Consider the following 19,327-nt stretch of genomic DNA (forward strand, 5'->3'; position numbering starts at 1 on the left):
AATAAAGGAAATTATCAGAAACTATTTTGTCCAAATATATACTAACAAAACTGATCATTCAGAGAAGATGGATAAATAATTTTAAAACATGGTTCTCTCAGGGCCAGGCCTGTTTTGTTTCCCTCTCAGGCTTTTCGTGCACCTTGAGTGGGATTTATAGGTATGTTTTCTCTTCCATTGGTCAAGCCCCCATTGTCCTATTAATTTTAAGAGGCCAGTGACAAGAACTCATCAGATGGTTTTTACAAAGGAATATTTACTTCAAAGATATTAACAGAATAAACTACAGCTATTTTCTGTAACACTTCAGGGATACAATCTCTCCTACATCCATTCAGTCTCTGGGGATTGTGTGGGGAGAGGAGAGATTGAGCTCAAAATTTAGCTTAGTTCCTACATAGCATTGGTCCCACCAAGTTTATATCCATGGCTGGCACCCATGCTGGATTTTGCTGGGGGGCTGGAATAATGAAGATCATTCCAGATGATCATTCTGGGTGTCTCAACGCCTCAGTGCTGGACTGGCTGCCGTACCTGATAGACCCCCTAATTCCTATGGCTTGCGCTTCCAGCCTTTGTAATTCCCAGATCTGGAAACTCCACTCTGCATGTAGAGAGGAAAAGAAAAAAAGACAAAAGATCGAGGCCCATTTCTGGGGGGGCCAAATGACATTAAGCAGGAGGGAAGGTCTTGAGATCTTTCTTCTTACCACAAATTCTCACTGTAAGTAAAAATACTATGAATAAAGGAATTACCTCACTTCCTCACAAATGCAGCAACAGTAGGAATGAGACAGCCGCTGACTTGGCCAGACCTTTTTAAAAATGCTGACGATTGGGGTAAAGAGCTGGTGGGAGTGAGGAGGGAACTCTCTTCAATCACGTGATAGACCAGCCAGAACCAATTACACAATGTTCACACAGTGTTCTCCATGTAGAGATACTATTTTAGCGATCTGATGTGGTCTGTACATGTGCTAGACCCACATTATACCTACAAAAATATAAAATAACCAGTTTAACAAAAGAAGAAATAAGCTACATAGCCCACATCAGAGAAAAGCAGCCCAATGTAAAATTTTCCAAAGAAAAAAACTCCAAAACCGGATGAAATTACAAATAAATTCTACAAAACATTCAAAGAACAATTAATTCAAACATTCCACATATTCCAACAAAAATATAAAAAGAAGCACCTTTATGATCTCTTTCCATGACACAAATACAGTCTCATGCCTAAATCAAAGAGAAACAGAGAAATCAATATCCCAAACAAATACTGATATGAGAAATTCAATAAAATATTACAAGTAGGCTATAACATATTAGAAATATTATAATATATATAAAGAAGAGTATACTATATAGAGATTATACTGTATATACTACATATTAGAAAGATCATAATATATATACAAAGAAGACTATACTATATATAGATTATACTATATGTAGTATATATTAGAAAGATTATAATATATACATAGAAGAATATTTTATAGATAGATGATACTGTATATACTACATATTAGAAAGATCATAATATATATACATAGAAGAATATTTTATAGATAGATGATACTGTATATACTACATATTAGAAAGATCATAATATATATACAAAGAAGACTATACTATATATAGATTATACTATATGTAGTATATATTAGAAAGATTATAATATATACATAGAAGAATATTTTATAGATAGATGATACTGTATATACTACATATTAGAAAGATCATAATATATATACAAAGAAGACTATACTATATATAGATTATACTATATGTAGTATATATTAGAAAGATTATAATATATACATAGAAGAATATTTTATAGATAGATGATACTGTATATACTACATATTAGAAAGATCATAATATATATACATAGAAGAGTATACTATATATAGATTATACTGTATATACTACATATTAGAAAGATCATAATATATATACATAGAAGAGTATACTATATATAGATTATACTGTATATAGTACATATTAGAAAGATTATAATATATATACAAAGACTATACTATATAGAGATTATACTATATGTACTACATATTAGAAAGATTTAATAGAGAGATAGAAAGATTATAAACTATAACCAAGTTGGATACATGCCAAGAATGCAAGGTTGGGCAAATCTAGATATATATATACATATATATATCTAGATTATATAAATATATATATTTATATATATAAATATAAATATAATAATGTTATTAATAAAAAGATTTAAAACTATACAATATCAACCAATGCTGAAAAGAATTTGACAAAATCCAATACCTGTTTTTCTTTCAAACAAAAACTAGAAAGGATAGAAATCAATAGATCCTTCCTTAATAAAGTAATATCTCTCTAAAGCCAAAAAAGAAACATGACATGTAATAGAGAAAAGCTAGAGGTCTTTCCAGTAAGATGACAGCTAAAGTAAGTGTGTCCAATATCACCATTACTATTTAACATAGTCCTAGGAAAGTTCTCTCCCAGGATCTTTCCATTCAAGCCACCAATAGGTACATGGCCAATTTCTATGTGTGTCTGCCCTAATTTCTGGTGGAGGAAAAGGCATAGATCTCTCCCTCTTTGATCAGGTGTACTCTACTGCATACAATCTGTTTTCTGAACTGGGAAAGGCACAAAAGAAGTCCCAAAAAGATCTGTGAGCTTACTCTTATAGAAAAGAACTCCTCCAGCCAAAATCCAAGCTTCTGAGTCTCTGCCAACCAGTTAATTTTTTTTTTAAATTTAAACCCTTACATTCTGTCTTAGAATCAATACTAAGTATTGGTTCCAAAATAGAAAAGCAATAAGAACTAGGTAACTGGGATTGTGACTTGCCCACGGTCATATAGCTAGGTGGTGCCTGAGGTCAGATTTGAGCCCAGGACCTCCCATCTCCAGGGCTATCTCTCTAGCCTCCCAGCTGCCCAGAAAGGCAATATTTTTAAAGCAAATGCACTGATTGCCCTTTTCTCACAACACAACGTCCCCAAACCTTCATATTTTACTTTACAAGGTGATCAAGACCACTGACCAGACCTCATTTGAGAAACAACTAGAAGTCATCACTCTCCTAAAAAAGTGATATGAATTTGAAAAGCTCCAGAGTGCATGGGATTACCAATAGCCCTCAGAGTTCTACAAAGCTTATAACTCCAAGATTTCTAGTTTCTATTCTAAGAATTCTACCTAGCTTGGGAAGCAGCCAGATGCCTACGGGAAGACCAGGTCATTCAACTAACTCATTAGCAGATCCCTCTCATCTCTGCTAAGAAATGGAACCAGTGTGTAGGCTCTGGAGAATTTCTATTCTAAAATCACAGACTGTTCCCCAGCTCAGCCAACCATGGAAGATAAGCAGGTCCCAAGGAAAGTCTATAAAAGAAATGTGTCTGACTTGGGACAAAACTGGTCCTACTGCTAGAAAAGGAGATTAAATGTAACATGGCAGATTATCTAATAAGAGTTGAAAGGGGCTTTACAGGACATCTAAGACTCTAACCTTCTAACTATAATTTTTTAACACTTTTTCATTATTGTAACTTTATCAAACATGAACATTTTCCTGAACAAAGAACCAGTTCTAACACCTCTCTTCTGAAATCACCTTCCACCATCTCTGTAAATACTCTTGTAGGTACCTCTTTATTTTCATGTCCATCTTCCCAACAGAACACCACCTCTTTGAGAGAAAAGACTGGTTGGTTTGTTTGTTTTTCTTTCTTTATGTTTTCAGCTCTTTTTTATTTTTATTTTTTTTAAACCCTTACCTTCCATCTTGGAGTCAATACTGTGTATTGGCTCTAAGGCAGAAGAGTGGTAAGGGCTAGACAATGGGGGTCAAGTGACTTGCCCAGGGTCACACAGCTGGGAAGTGTCTAAGGCCAGATTTGAACCTAGGACCTCCTGTCTCTAGACCTGGCTCTCAATCCACTGAGCCACCCAGCTGCCCCCTTTTCAGCTCTTTTTACAGTTTCTGGCACACCATTATTGTTCAGATGATTTAATCATGTCTGACTCTTCATGAATGCAGTTGGGGTTTTCTTGGCAGAGATACTGGTGTGGTGTGCACTTCCTTATCCAGATCATTTTTACAGATGAGGAAATTGAGGCAGAGTTAAGTGATTTGCCTAAGGTCACATAGCTAGTAAGTGTCTGAAGCCAGTTTTGAACTCACAAAGAGGAGTCTTCCTGATTCTGATCCCATATTGCCTGTGCCACCTAGATGCTCTAGCCTGGCATATAGTAAATGCTTTTTAACTAACTTTAAAAGAGAGAGAGAGCGAATTCCATCTGAAAACTAATCTTTTCTATGTTTACCGTGTTGCCATTTTGGAACATTTTATGAACTTCCTTTTTCTCTTTTTTGTATTTAATAATTCATTTCCACATTTTCCTTCCTTTTCAAATGCATATATCATATAAGTTTCACACATACACACAAAGCCTTTCCTTATAACAAATGCCTGAAACAACATGCCTCATTCTGCCCATTTAGTCCCTCACTTTTCTGCCAAAGGCAGGAACCATCATTCATCTTTATTCTTCTGAAGTTCTAATTGGTTGTTGGCTTGATCAGTCCTCAAGTCTTTCACAATTGTTTTCCCCCATAGTTTTAGAATCAGTCATTCTCCTGGTCCTTTACACTTCACTTTGTATCACTTCATAAAAGACATCAGAGATTTCTCTGAATACTTCTATCATTTTTTTATAGCAGGACACTATTCCATCATAGAGGTGACACAGTGAAGAGTGAGTGGCTTGGAGACAGAAAGACTCATCTTCCTGAGTTCAAATCTGGCCTCAGATCCTTACTAGCTGGATGACCCTGAACAAGTCACTTAACCCTTTTTATATCAATGTCCTCATAAAGTGAGCTGGAGAAGGAAATGGCAAAATGGCAAACCACTGATCTTTGCTAAGAGGGAGTCACTAAAGAGTCAGATACAACTGAAATGGCTAAACATCAGCAACATTCCATCATAGTCCCATACCCTGATTTGTTCTGCCTTCCCTAACTGATTTGTTGTTTTCAGTTCTTGGCTATGTCAAAAAATATTGCAATACCTACTTGCCAATTAGCACAGTGCCTGTTTCATAATTACTTAATGACTGAATTGCTCTTGGCTCCTCCTCTAGAGCTAATCAGAACTCCTTTATTCTTCTTCCAAATAGTCTTTCTAAAACTTGATTTTCTCTTTTAATGTAATCTTTTCCAAGATGAATATTCCTAATTTTTTTACTTGAGCCCTACATGGCAATCCTTAGTCCTCTGAGAATGTCTGCCTTCCTCTGGACACTCTCTAGCTTATCAATATCCTCCCATTAATGTGCTGTCTCGAAATAATACAGTAACCTAGATGCTGTCTGAATATAGCTGAATATATAGTTAGACTTCTGAGACCTGGACACTGTGTCTCTTAAGGTAGTCTAGGATAGCTTTAGCAATTTCGTCTGCTTTGTAGTACTCTTAACTCATGTCAAATGTGCAGTTCCCGAAAGCATCCAGTTCATTTTTTAATGAATTAGCCCAGCCTCCTCCATTCTAAATTCTATATCCTGTGCTACTGGGTTGGGGAGAGAGCCCCCTTGTTCTCCTTCATACCAGTATGAGAAATTGATTTATCAGACCCTTAAGCTGGTATGTGAGAAAATAGGGAGAAGTAGGCAGGGGATGAGATTCCAGTCGGAATAATTCCCATGGGTTTGGAGGGAAGGAAAGAGCAGGAATCCATAGCAAAGTGTTGCCAGGAAAGGCAGGAGGACAGGCAGAAAAGGCACATGAGAATGATTTGTTCTCATGAAAGCAGCCAAAGCAGGTGCTGTGGAGCACTGAGTTTGGTCAGATGTCAAAAAAGCCAAGATCATCCTTTGCATTCTGGGTCATCTCCGGTCTTAATTTTTGTCTTACTACTGGACTTAGATGACTCTGGAAGAGAGAGTGAGACTGATGACTTTATGCAACTCTGCCTCACTTAAATCCAATCCAAGCTCAAATCAAAAGACAACACCCAATGATGGCATTTTGGTCCTCTTTGAGTGCAAAGGATACCAACCAGAAGGATGGTTAGTTCAAAACATCTTTAACCAAGACTAGACCCAGGGTCACAGGACACTCAAGACTACTGAATATATAGAAAATTAATGAAAATGAAAGGTAAATGCTTCCATATAGAAGCATCTACTTCCAACCATCTCCCAAAACCTCCAGCATTCCCAGGTGAACCTCAGAGGCTTCCTGGTCCCACTCCCAAAGTCATTCTAATCACAGCAGCAGTCTGTATGCCCATGGCTACAAGGAAATTCCAACCTCAGGGGCACTGGAAGGAAATTGAGACAGCTCATTCAGGATCCCATATCTAGACCTCATCCCTTGTTTCCATGTCCCATGATGCTTTTTGCCAATTGGGCACCCCCAATTGTGCCAGCAAGTGAGGGGACAGAGTACAAAGTTCCCAGTCTCACTTTCACCTTGAATCATCATCGCCCTAAACCCAGAGGCAAATACAAATTCAGAAGAGGCAATGAAGTAGACACAGGTTATAGAAGGAAAGCAAAATTGTGTTGGGCAACACCCTTAAGGGAAAGATAGACCAGAAGAGGGGAGGGACAGTATGACAGCTTAGTATGTATGATGGTTTAGAAAGCTAGAAGGCATTCTGAAGGTAAATAGATAATGCTAGACTCTGGTCTTCTTAGTAGAAGTGGGAGAGAGGAAAGAAATATCAGGAGGATGAAAGGGAATGCAAAAAGGAAGGTACCAAAATTAAACTTCAAAATTTTGCTACTAAGGCTATGTTTTGAAATGACCTGAAGCAAGAGAAGACTCAAGTTTTCTATAAGGAGTCCATAACAGAACCATCTGGGCTCATCTGATAAATCACCTTATAGCCCTCCCATCCCCCAAGGTCCCTTGTGGTAGACCACATCAGCAACTTAGGGGCAAGCTTCACAAGCAGATCTGGTCACCAGACATGCAAGCTGTGGTCTCTATGGCAGCAGATAGCAAATATCTGCACCGTGTGGTGAAGGTGAGAAGCCAGAGAAAGAGATGACAGCAGGATGTTTGCCTCTCCCCTCTTCTACTCAGATGTAGGGTGAAATGAATGTCCTCAAGGATGGGTAACTGTGGGTAGGGGGTAGCCTGAGGTTAACATTGGAACTGGCAAGGGCAGGTGAGGAGGGGAAAGGCCTGGGGTTGAAAAAGTTGTCACACACTTATGAGAAAGAATGCTGTCCACATTCAGAGGAAGAATTGTGGGAGCGGAAACACAGAAGAAAAACAACTGCTTGATAGATCACATGGGTTGATGGGGATATGATTGGGGATGTAGACTCTAAACAATCACCTTAGTGCAAATATCAACAACATGGAAATAGGTCTTGATCAATGACACATGTAAAACCCAGTAGAACTGCTTGTTGGCTATGGGGTGAGAGTGGGGGAGAATAACATGATTTATGGAACCATGGAAAAATATTCTAAATTAACTAATTAAATAAATAAACTTTTAAAAACAAGTTGTCACACAGATCTTAGAAGGGTGGAGCACCCATGCCATCTTTACTCGTTTATTTGTGGTCATCAGGGAAATTCCTTATTCATCCCCTGAATTTCTGAGTTGTCTGTGTTCCTCTCCACAAATCCTGTGATGATTGGGGAAATCCCAGCCTTTGTTCCAATTTAGGAGACTGGATTGAATTTAGTTTCACTTTCTCTGGATGTGATTTTGGTTTCCTAACATCACTCTAGTTGGCTCCTGGTTAGGGAAAAAGACTATGTAGTGAGGAATATACATAGAAGCAGAGAAGAATAAGCATTGGGGTCCATGAGAAAGGGGGTGGTGAGGTGGGGGCTGTTACAATGGTGATTAACCAAGTGGGAGTGGAAATGTGTTGGGAAATGAGGATTGAGGAAATGGGGACTAGCAGAGAGAGCAGTCAGAAGAGACAAAATAAGAACTGGTGAATTGAGGGTCATAGGTGTCAACCTGGAAAAACACAGGACCACCAAAGAACACATCTTTATTCAGGACAAAGGAGACAATGCTCTCTTATGGCCACCACACAGTCTCTCTCTCTCTCTCTCTCTCTCTCTCTCTCTCTCTCTCTCTCTCTCTCTCTCTCTCTGTGTGTGTGTGTGTCTCTCTCTGTGTCTCTCTCTCTGTCTCTCTCTCTCTGTCTCTCTCTCTCTGTCTCTCTCTCTCTTTCTCTCTGTCTGTCTCTCTCTCTCTTTCTCTCTGTCTGTCTGTCTGTCTGTCTCTCTCTCTCTCTCTCTCTCTCTCTTTCTCTCTGTCTGTCTCTCTCTCTGTCTGTCTCTCTCTCTCTCTCTTTCTCTGTCTCTCTCTCCATCTCTGTCTCTCTCTCTCTGTCTCTCTCTCTCTCTCTGCCTCTCTCTGTCTCTCTCTCTGAACAATTTCTCCAGGAAAAAACCCACAAATGGGAATTTCCATTGAATTAAACAACATGTGTCTACTTGTGGGAATGTAACCAAAGAGAAACAACAGACTGGTTACTCTCAACAGACTGGAAACAAGGGACTTGGGGAAAGAGATTGTAGCCTGATGTTAAGATACCTGAAAGAGATCTAAATACCATAAGAGAAACCAAAAAGTACCAAGTCTTAAGTACCAAAAAAGTGTACTTAAGACTTGACTCCCTCTACCCCTCTTTTCCCCATGGGACAAGGGTAACTTGGGGGTTTCATAAAAGCCAGATTGTCTTAGCAGAGGGGGATTGGAGGGGAAGAGGCGGGGTGAGGTGGCAATCTCTTCTGACCTCTGCTCTCTATAACAGCGTAAGAGGGGTCCTTGAGAGGTACCACACAGAGCATTTGAGCTTGGGTTTAGACTCCCAGAGCCCATGACCTGCAATGGTTTTGTTTACTCACCTCCCATTCTCGCCACCACCACGTACACATAACAATATGCTATGAAGGTGCAGGAAACAAGGGAGGAGTAAAGCTTGCCCTGGGTTTTGAGGGTTTGGGGGGACCAGACATCTAGCCAAAATGGAGCCTGTCCCCTCCGAGAGAACACTGTCTTTCATTTTCTATTCAGCACTTTAAAGGAGCCAGCAGTTGTCAGGGTATGTAATTGGGAATGGTTCCCCAGTATAGAAATGCATAGAACATGGTTTCCCAAGCAGCAGAATATCTTCCTGCCTAGTCCCAGATTTCACACCCTCCATTTCTGCCCTTACTACCTCTTTTAAATATTTTGGTGAATAAAACTGCCATGGTTTGGGTGGCTTGTTCTCTGTTGTGGTTCTGAGTGGGTTCAGCCCTCCCCTCTGCTCCTTTTCCCATCTTCTATTCTCTCTTTTCCATTCCGTATTGCTCAAAAGAACAGACAGGCTACATACAGGATGGCGATGCTCAGGGTGATTAATTCAGTCCTTTTTCTGTCTCATCCAAAGCCCTCCTGAAATTCTTTCCCATCCGTTTTGGATGTCCTTCAGCTGCCCCTGGCTTCAGCATAGGTTACCCAAACAAGGTACTTTAAGGGATCCCTGTCTTCTCTCCATATATTTCCTCCATCCATCTTTACCTGCTCCTATGTTACTCGTAATGAAATGCCCTTCTTCCTTTTCCTCAAACAAAAATTCCCTTCTTCAAAGCTTAGCTCAAATCTCTCCTGCTCCATGAAAGTCGTCCTGGACTATCCCATCCCATCCTCACTGCTCCCTCTTCCAAAGCCCTAACACCACTCACAGACACTTAATTTATCCTGCCAGATGAACCAGCTGATTTTCCCAGTGTCATTGAGTAAGTTGCAAAGCTGGGGTTTGAACTCAGATCCTCAGTTCCAAATTTGTTGGTCTTTCCCCTGTTTCTTGCTACCTCCATTTCTCCCACAAATTCTCCTACGCTTGAAAAGTCATGCTCACACAAATACAATAATCGGATACTCTCTCACCTACTTTTGCACTTACGTTTTTGCACAGAGTTTTGAAAAGTAGGAAAATGGATTTCAAAAGGTATGTTGCATGTGTCTGCCTTAGGTCTCTTCTCATCTCTGTTATCTATAGTTTGTTCACTGTTCTTTGGGGGGGGGGGGTCAGTCATTTCTGACTCTTCATAACCCCATTTGGGGTTTTCTTGGCAAACATACAGCAGTGATTTGCCATTTTCTTCTCTGGTTCATTTGACAGATGAGGAAAGTGAGGCAAGCAGGGCTAAGTGACCTTCCCAGGGTCACACAACTAGTAAGTATCAGAGACCAGATTTGAACCCAGGAAGATGAGTCTACCTGACCCCAGGCCTGCAGCTCTATCCATTGCACCACCTAGCTTCCAAGGGTTAAGGGCTGCGTCAAGGAATTCTAGATTTAAAGATAGAGAGATCTTATCATTCCCTGGTGCAACTCTCATTTTACAAAGAAGAAACTTTTTTCCAGATAAAAAACTGAGGTCCCCAGAGGTAAATTAACTTTGCTGACATCACTTAGCATCAGATCTAGAATTTGAACCCAGATACTCTGATTTTCATTCCAGAATTTCCCCATAGTTCCATGCTGCTTCACATCATTCATGGGTGACCCAGAATAGCAGCCTGCATGACAGACTTAGTCACACTAGGAATCCCCAGCACATTCTTCCTCTTCTCCAGGAAGAATGAAACTGAGAAAGGAAATAGAAACCGAAAAGGATAACAGTAAGGAGGTTTCAAAGCTATCCTGGATACCTAGAAAGCAACAGCTAATTAATGGCTTCTGGACTAATTAAAGAAAGAAAAAGAGATCAGAAGAGATAGGGGGTAGGATTGCCTGTTTAGAATGGAATGAGTGGATTTAGATTAACCAAATCAAAAACGCAGAGCTAGGATTTATGGTTCTAGTTCTGCAAAAAAGGGGAAAAAAGACCCTTCTCCTTTCTAAAGAGCATTAGGAAATCTAATGTGTTTAGATCCTGTTCTTGCAGAATTTGAATCATTTTACCAGAGCTGGACCTTTGCAATCTACTCTCTAGGAGGAAAGGATTTGCCAAGCAAATGAACTTTATATATATATATATATATATATATATATATATATATATATATATATAAACAGAATTTCAGGAAAAATATTTAAAAGAATAAACTGTTTTAGAGTATTCCATGCACCAAAAAATCAATATATTAATTGCAATTTAATTAAATTGAAGCATTCTTATCTCTTCTGTTTCCTAAGACTTCTCTAAGTGGCTCAGAGTTGGTCTAGTTTAAATTACAATTTGTACTTGAAAGCAATAGAACGGCTTTATTGTTAATATTATTTGATATTTCAAATATCGCCAATCCAGACTAAGCTTCCTACTAGTTCATCTGAATTAAGGAATAGGGGTCAGTTAGACCTAGGATTTCATCAGCATAGAGAACTCCAAAACAGATCAGTGTCTTCTCTCCAACTATCATCTTTTTTTTTAACCCTTACCTTTCGTCTTCAAATTAATACTATGTATTGGTTCCAAGGCAGAAGAGTGGTAAGGGGGTAATGGGGGTCAAGTGACTTGCCCAGGGTCACACAGCTAGGGAGTGTCTGAGGCCGCATTTGAACCTAGGATCTCTTGTCTCTAGACCTGGTTCTCAATCCACTGAGCCACCCAGCTGCCCCCTCTCCAACTGTCATCTTAAAGAGTTTCCTAGTGCCCTTTGGGATTGATGCCACTTACACAAGATGACAGGACAAGGATGTGGCAGAAGTGGAGCTTAATCTTAGAGTGTCCTAGTATTGTAGTCATCTCTCTATCCACTTTGCAACTCTGCCTTTCCAATCCAGATTTGTGATTCTTCTTTGGGAAAAGTCTGTGTCCTGAAGTAAAAAGGACAGAGAATTCCCTCTGAGAGAAATAGGAAGGAGCCAAAAGGGAGTTTTTCTTTAAAAAAAAAGAAAGAAAGAAACTAAGAGGAATGGGGAGAAGGCAAAGAAGAAAGAAGTACTCAGGAACAAATTGCCTCAAGCCATGTACCTTTCTTGGGGCAGCTGTGTGGTGCCATAATGGTTAGAGTGTCCTGGAGTCAGGAAGACTCATCTTCCTGAGTTCAAATCTGGCTTCAGAGTGTCCTGGAGTCAGGAAAACTCATCTTCCTGAGTTCAAATCTGGCTTCAGATGCTTACTAGCTATGTGATCCTGGCAAGTTGCTTAACCCTGTTTGCCTCAGTTTCTTTATCTGTTAAATGACTTGGAGAAGGAATGACAATTCTCTCTAACATCTTTGCCAAGAAAACCCCAAATGGAATCATGAAGAGTTGGATACAACTGAAAAATGATTGAACAACAAATGTACCATTCCTACAGGTCTAGTTGGTCAGGCATTGAACTTTGTCTTAGGAGGACCCGGGTTCAAATTCCACTTCAAACACGTATTAGTTGTGGAACACTGTACAAATTATTTCTCTGTGACTCGGTTTCTTCACCTTCAAAAGGGGGAAAGATTTAACCTGGGGGCTTCTAAAGTCCCTTCCAGACCTAAATCTGTGATCCTATGAACTCCAAGACTGCCTAGGAGAGAATATAGCATATTGGAAAGGATCAAAAGTGTGGAGCTGAGGAAAATCTGGGTTCCAATCCTGATTTTGACATCTGTTAGTTGTATGGCTGTGGAGAAATCAACTTGAACTAAGCTTCAATTTCCTCATCCCTACATTGGAGGATGGCACCAATATGTGTCCTGAGTGCTTTAACTCCCACGCCTGTCAAGAGGACTTTCCCATCTCCCACTCTTTTAGCCTCCTCAGCTCCAGGAGACTCACCAAGAACCATTTGGAAGCCATGTTCAGGGATGACTCATTCACAATCAGAGGAAAGAAAAGGAAGAGTCATGAGTATTGAACAAGCCTTTCTCTGAGGCTGTCCTGCTCGCTCATAAACACATTTCCTGTGGCTATTTCAGTTTTCTTTCTCTGTTTGTTTGTGGTTACCTCATGACTTGAACCAATCCCTGAAGGCTCTAGAAACTCCTCCTTCGGGGACCTCACACTCCCCCACCCCCAAATCCCTTTAAAGTGAGGGGATGCACCCCAGGTTGGGGAACCAGAAAACAGCCAAGCAGAAAGTCTCTCAAGCTGATTTCTTCTCCTCCAGGGACTCAGGAGCATCATGCGAGCCTCTGCTGTTGAGATCTCCATCTTCCTTGTCCTTGGCACTCTCTACTGCCTGGCATCCTCCTCCCCATGTAAGTTGGTACCTTCTCTGCTCTCCCAGAGCTCCTCTCCTCTCCTCTGCCAATCTGGGCTCATGTTATGTCAGCTTCATATATAGTTCCTGAGAGGAATATTGCAGGATGGCTAGAGAGCCAGCATCAAAACCAGGAGGACTTGGGCAGGGACCATTTTTGCTTTTTTCTTTGTATCTGAAGGGCTTTAATAATTTCTTTTTTTTTTAAACCCTTACCTTCTGTCTTAGAGTCAATGCCATGTATTGGCTCCAAGGCAGAAGAGTGGTAAGGGCTAGGCAATGAGGGTTAAGTGACTTGCTCAGGGTCACACAGCAAGGAAGGAGCTGAGGCCACATTTGAACCCAGGACCTCCCATCTCTAGTCCTGGCTCTCCATCCACTGAGCCACCCAGCTGCCCCTGCTTTAATAATTTCTTGATAAACATTTGTTGATCAGCCAGTTGATTGATTCTTGCCGGCTTAGTAACCCTTAGTGACCAAGGGTCTTCAACTCTCAGTGTTCTGGGTAATGCAGGTCCTCAGGTCTCTTCCAGTCCTCTGATCCTCTGATTCAATGAACTTCTCAGTGTCCTCAACAGCTGTCTCCGATTGTTTCAGAGAAGGTGAAATGCAGCTTCCTACAAGAACAGAATCACAAGTCTGATTAAATGTTTTAAAAAGCAGGGGCAAATCTTTGGATTGGAATGAGGAAAACTGAGGTCTTTTCTTGACTCCACCAGGGAATGCAGCGTATTTCTTTGTGTCAGTAGATTTGTTCCACAATCCTCAATTTTTCAAGCTCCTCACCTTGTCTGAAACAGTCTGAGAGAGCTGCCTGGAACATGGAGAGCATCATAACAGCCAGTATATGTCAGAGGTGGGACTTGAATTCAGCTCTTCCTGACCTTTGAGGCCAGTAAAAAATACAGTATTATATAATGCATAATACAATATAAAAATACAAGTAAGTCATCTATGGAAAGATGAAGACTTTGAGCCCTAGAAATCCTCAAAGACAAAAGATGAGTTATAGAATATTTGTTGCCTGGGAGGGGGGGGTAGCTCAGTGGATTGAGAACCAGGCCTAGAGATGGGAGGTTCTGGGTTCAAATCTGACCTCAGCCCCTTCCTAGGTGTATGACCCTGGGCAAGTCACTTAACGCCCATTGCCTAGCCCTTACCGCTCTTCTACCTTGGAACCAATACACAGTATTGATTCCAAGACAGAAAGTAAGGGTTTAAAAAAAAAAGAATATTTGTTGTCTGAATCAGTAGAAAGAATGGCAGGATACTAATCAAAACTACCCATTCTAAAAGTATTGAAGTACTGATCAACTCTAAGACCCTTCCTTCTAACACTGAAGCTTTGATTTGCTTAAGGTTCTAAGCTAGATCCATCTAGAGCCCACCAGAGTGCCCAAGGCAGGGATGGAGGACCCTTGATTCATTCCTTCCCTTTTAAGAGGTTCCCCCTTTGGACCTCTGTTTTTGAAACAACAAGAAGGAGGGATTATCCTGGCAGCTTTCCACTTCAGGCCATTATATGGCAGAAGTGGGATGGTAAAAAGTTGGCACAAAGTTTGTGAGAATTAAGACACTTTTTTGTGAAATGGATTCTTGGACAGTCTGCTAGAACCTATGGATCCTTTTGCAGAATTGTTTTCAGATTAATAAAATAAAACATGGGAATGCAAAGAAGATCAATTCTATTCAAATGCAGCTGTCCAATTTTAGAAGGGGGGGTTGCTTTTTGGTTCATGGCTCCCACATTAAGATCCCCTGATTTCATGTGACCAGGAAGTATAGAGGGAGAAGCAGTATAGTGTCCTGAAAATAGGGACAGAGAATCTAGAATGTGGAGAGATCTCAGAGTTCATTAAGTCCAACCTCTTTCATTTACAGTGAATAAAATGAGGCTCAGAGGGATTACATGACTGAATCAGAAAACTGGGTTCAAATCCTATCTCTTTTACTTATTAGCCATGTGACATTGGCAAGTAATTTAACCTCCTCAGTTTTCCCACCTATAAAAAGATGTGGTTGGACTAGGTGGCATCTGAGGTCCCTTCTAGTTCTAAATTCATGACCCAAAGAGCCTGTAAAAGTCATTTGTTGTTCAGCCATTTTCAATCATGTCCAACTCTTCATGACACCATTTGAGTTTTTCTTAGTAAAGATATTTAGAGTGGCTTGCCACTTCCTTCTCCAGCTCATTTTACAGATCAGGAAACTGAGGCAGAATGAAGTGACTTGCCCAAAGTCACCCAGCCAGTGTCTGAGGCCAAATTTGAACTCAGGAATACAAATACTCCTAACTCCAGGTCCAGCACTCTATCCAGTCCTCCTAAGATGCCTCCCTGGCCCTGAAGCTTCAGATTGGGCTGGGATACAAGCAATAGCTAACAAGTACCTAGCTGCCCTCAGTAAAAGTCATTACTCCTATATAGAAGGAGAGAAGTCTGCCATCTTTGTTTTATTTTCAAATATTTTGTCAGTTGCATTTCCATAGAACTGGTTTTCTTTGTAATCCCATGTTTTATATGATGCATTTAAATCCATTTTTCTGAAAAGGTATCCATTAGCTTCTCCAGGCTGCCAAAGATGTCCATGATGCTAAAAAGGTTAAAGATGTAGATAATCTCTAAGTTTGCTTCTAACTCTAAGCAGAGAAATCTGAGGGGCTCTCAGACAGGGAAAGGAGGAGAACCAGAGATCTGTTGGGTTTTGTTCATTTTGGGTCTGTTTTGAGAGGGGATGGAGGGAGTGAGGGAGGGAGAATTCCTCTCCTCGTCCTCTTACCAGTCTCCTTTTCTACTCTTCCAGATGCCTCAGACACCACACCCTGCTGTTTCACCTTCTCTACTCGGCCACCTCCTCTGGTCCATATCAGAGAATACTTCTACACCAGCAGCAGATGTGGCAACCTGGGTGTGGTGTAAGTCTTGGGTCTTCCATTGGGTTTGGTTAGGGAAAGGAAGGGAAATGGAAAAAACCCACTTCTCCCGGAACCAGATTTTTACCTCAAAGGAGCTCACTCATTCATTTCCCCTGGCCCATGATTGTAGGGCAGATGGGGGCTCCTACCCCCACACACACCCAATTGAAGACACATTTAAAATCAATTTGGCAAAGGCAGCTGGATGGCTCAGGGGATTGAAAGCCAGGCCTAGAAACAGGAGGTCCTGGGTTCAAATCTAGCCTTAGATACGTCCCAGCTATATGACCCTGGGCAAGTCACTTTACCCTCATTGCCTAGCCCTTACTGCTCTTTTACCTTATTCCAAGATGGAAGGTAAGGGTTTTAGGGCTGGAGAGGGGAATCAACTTGGTCAAATCCATCATTTTTCAGGTCAGGAACCTGAAGTCCAAAGATGAGTAATGATTCGCTTGAGGTCACCCAACTAGAACTAGAACCTAGATCATAGACATTTCGCATGACTCCACATATATAATCTGCATTAAATTGCTTATCTCCTCAAGGATGGGGAGGGGAGGAAAGAAGAGAATTTGAAACTCATGAATTTTTTTAATGTTAAAATTTACTTTTACACATAATTGAGAAAAAATAAAATATTTTTTAGAATAATAAATAGAACAAACATCTATAATGTGACTCTCCCACTGCCCTTGCAGCAATAAAAAATTAATTTTTTTCAAAAAATGCTCATCATAAGCAGTCTTACAAAACAAACTCCCATATTAGCCACGCTAGGAAATAGAGAATGTTCTCTGAACTGAAGTTCGTCATATCTCTGGCAGGAAACGAGCGCCATGTCTGATATTTAATCGCCTAAACTCATATTTCTCATAGCATTGTTCAGAGTTCTAAAGTCTTTCAAGGTTGTTTTTCACTATGATGCTGTCACTGTATAAATGGTTCCCCTCGTACATCCATCCATTTGGTCATTAATTAGCGTAGAATAATATTCAATTCTATTCCCACGTCCACGGTTTGGTCAGCCATTCCCCAGTGGATGGGCATGCTGGGACTACTGCATAAAGAGCTGCTACCAATCTCTTCACTCATATGGCTCTTATTCCTCTTTCTCAGGTCTAGTAATAGTTTGATGAGTCAAGGATATGTACAATTTACCAACCCCTTTTCCTTTTACAAAAGAGGAAACTGAGACCCAGCTACATCAGTGGCTTCTCAGGTTTAAAATGGAGTTAGATGAAGCCCAGAGATTGGAAGCAGCTTCCCTGAAATAGTATTAAAAAATTGTGATAGGTTAAAGGAGAGAGCCCAAGAGCCCTGACTCCAAGGCCCCACAAGGATCCTAAACCTCAATTTTTTTTACATAAATGTGGGCCCCCAAAAGGGGTGGCAACTAGGTGATGCAGTGGTGGTCCTGGAATCAGGAAGACTCACCTTCCCTAGTTCAAATCTGGCCTCAAACACTTACTTGCTGTGTGATCCTGAGCAAGTCACTTATCCTTGTTTGCCTCAGTTTCTTCATCTGTCAAATGAACTAGAGAAGGAAATGGCAAACCACTCCACTACCTCTGCCAAGAAAACCCCAAATGGAGCCACAAATAGTCTTAAAAAATTGAAAAATGACTGAACTGAGCCCACAAAATGGTGGAAAATATGGAAAGGTCCAAGACAAAGAAGGCAAGGTCCTAGCTTTCCAGGCAAGGGTTGGCACAGTCACCCACCCCAATTTCACTTTCTCCCTCTTACACCCCATAGCTTCATCACCCGTAAAAACCGTCAGCTCTGTGCCAACCCTGAGAAGAAATGGGTACGCAGTTACATCAACTCCTTGGAGATGAGCTAGAGAAGAAGCCCGTTGGCCTGGACGTCCAGCCTCTCCTCTTCACAGCATCCTCCACACAGCTTCCAGACTGAGACTCCTAAACGCCCAAGCTTGGCCATGTCACAGTCCAGCTCAAAAACCTTCATCAACTCCCTGATGCTTCTGGATCAAACTACAAATTCTTTTTTCATATTAAAATCCCTTCCCACCTTGGCCACAGCCTATTCCTCCAGGATGATCGCACGGCTTGCTCCTTCTCCTGTACTCTTCTCTGACCAAGAAGGTCTCCTGCCTCCTGTTCTCCACCTTCCATCTCTCTCCTTGTGCCATGTTTGCCTGGGCACATTCCACTCCTGGAATGCTCTCCATCCTCACTCCCAACTCTTGGAATTCCTAGCATCCTTCAAGGCTCAGCTCAAGGGCCACCTCGGATGGAAAACCTTCCCTGATTCCTCCATCGTTGCTTTCCCTGCCCTCCCAAACTCTCCTGTACTTTCCTTGTCCGCGTCTTGTGTCCACTTACCTGAGAATCTCTAGTGGTCTTCCTCCAGGTTCTACGGGAGCTAACGGAGGGGCACAAACAGTGTTTTTGTATTTGATTCTGCAGTGCTTGGCACAGTATTTAATAAAGGCAGAATGATTAACTAATTGAATATAGACTCCTCTGATTTCATCCAGTCCTTCTCCTTCAAACCCCACCATATACATATTTCTACATACACATAAATGCACATCTATAGGCAGATACATATATACACATACACATATACCCAAATGTACATACATAAACACACATACACATACATTAACATACACAGACAGACATACAGAGATACACACATTTCTCTCCTACACCTCTAAGCACTTTCCCAGAAGGCAATGGAAATGGGGTAGCACATGGAAAAATGAGTGCCATTTAAAGTTAGAGAAGGAGGAGGTAGCTAAAGTGGCCCAGTGGATAGAGAGCCAGACCTGGAGATGGGAGGTCCTGGGTTCAAATGTGGTCTTAGACTCTTCCTTACTGTGTGACCCTAGGCAAGTCACTTAACCTTGATTTCCCAGTTCTTACTATCCTTCTGCCTTAGAATCAATACATGATATTTAACACAGAAGATAAAGGTTTTAAAAAATTAAAAATAAAGTTAGAGAAGGCACTTCTTAGCTGTGTGGCCCTGGGGAAGTCACTTAACTCTGATTTTCTAATCCTTACTATTCTTCTGCCTTAAAATCAATGCATGGTATTCACTCTGAAATGTAAAAATAGACTTGAATCCAGGACTTCAATCCCCAGAAGCCCTTGCTCCACTTCCCCAGAATGCTTTGTAATCTCACTTAATTCTCACCTGGAATGAGAGAAAAATTTTATTTAAAGGGTCTTCACTGTAGGTGGGAAGGGGGGGGGGGGGGCTCTT

At 40.9% G+C, this 19,327-nt stretch overlaps 2 protein-coding genes across 2 annotated transcripts in view; one reads left to right on the forward strand and one right to left on the reverse strand.

Annotated features, from left to right (window-relative positions):
• LOC103101444 (C-C motif chemokine 4-like) overlaps nucleotides 1-926 on the reverse strand; it is an 11,514-nt gene extending 10,588 nt beyond the window's left edge. Inside the window, exon 1 of the mRNA XM_007485503.3 lies at nucleotides 757-926. The gene's annotated coding sequence lies outside the window, so the exon portion shown is untranslated. The remainder of the gene's footprint in view (nucleotides 1-756) is intronic.
• A 12,006-nt stretch (nucleotides 927-12,932) lies between these two features.
• On the forward strand, nucleotides 12,933-18,565 carry LOC100021011 (C-C motif chemokine 5). The gene is made up of 3 exons (XM_001373267.5): nucleotides 12,933-13,177; nucleotides 15,982-16,093; nucleotides 17,849-18,565. The coding sequence occupies exons 1-3, from the start codon at nucleotides 13,102-13,104 to the stop codon at nucleotides 17,934-17,936; spliced, it is 276 nt and encodes a 91-aa protein (XP_001373304.2). The 5' UTR covers nucleotides 12,933-13,101; the 3' UTR covers nucleotides 17,937-18,565.
• Nucleotides 18,566-19,327: the final 762 nt, after the last annotated feature.

This window comes from Monodelphis domestica, chromosome 2 (assembly GCF_027887165.1).
Source record: "Monodelphis domestica isolate mMonDom1 chromosome 2, mMonDom1.pri, whole genome shotgun sequence".
Classification (NCBI taxonomy): Eukaryota; Metazoa; Chordata; class Mammalia; order Didelphimorphia; family Didelphidae; genus Monodelphis; species Monodelphis domestica.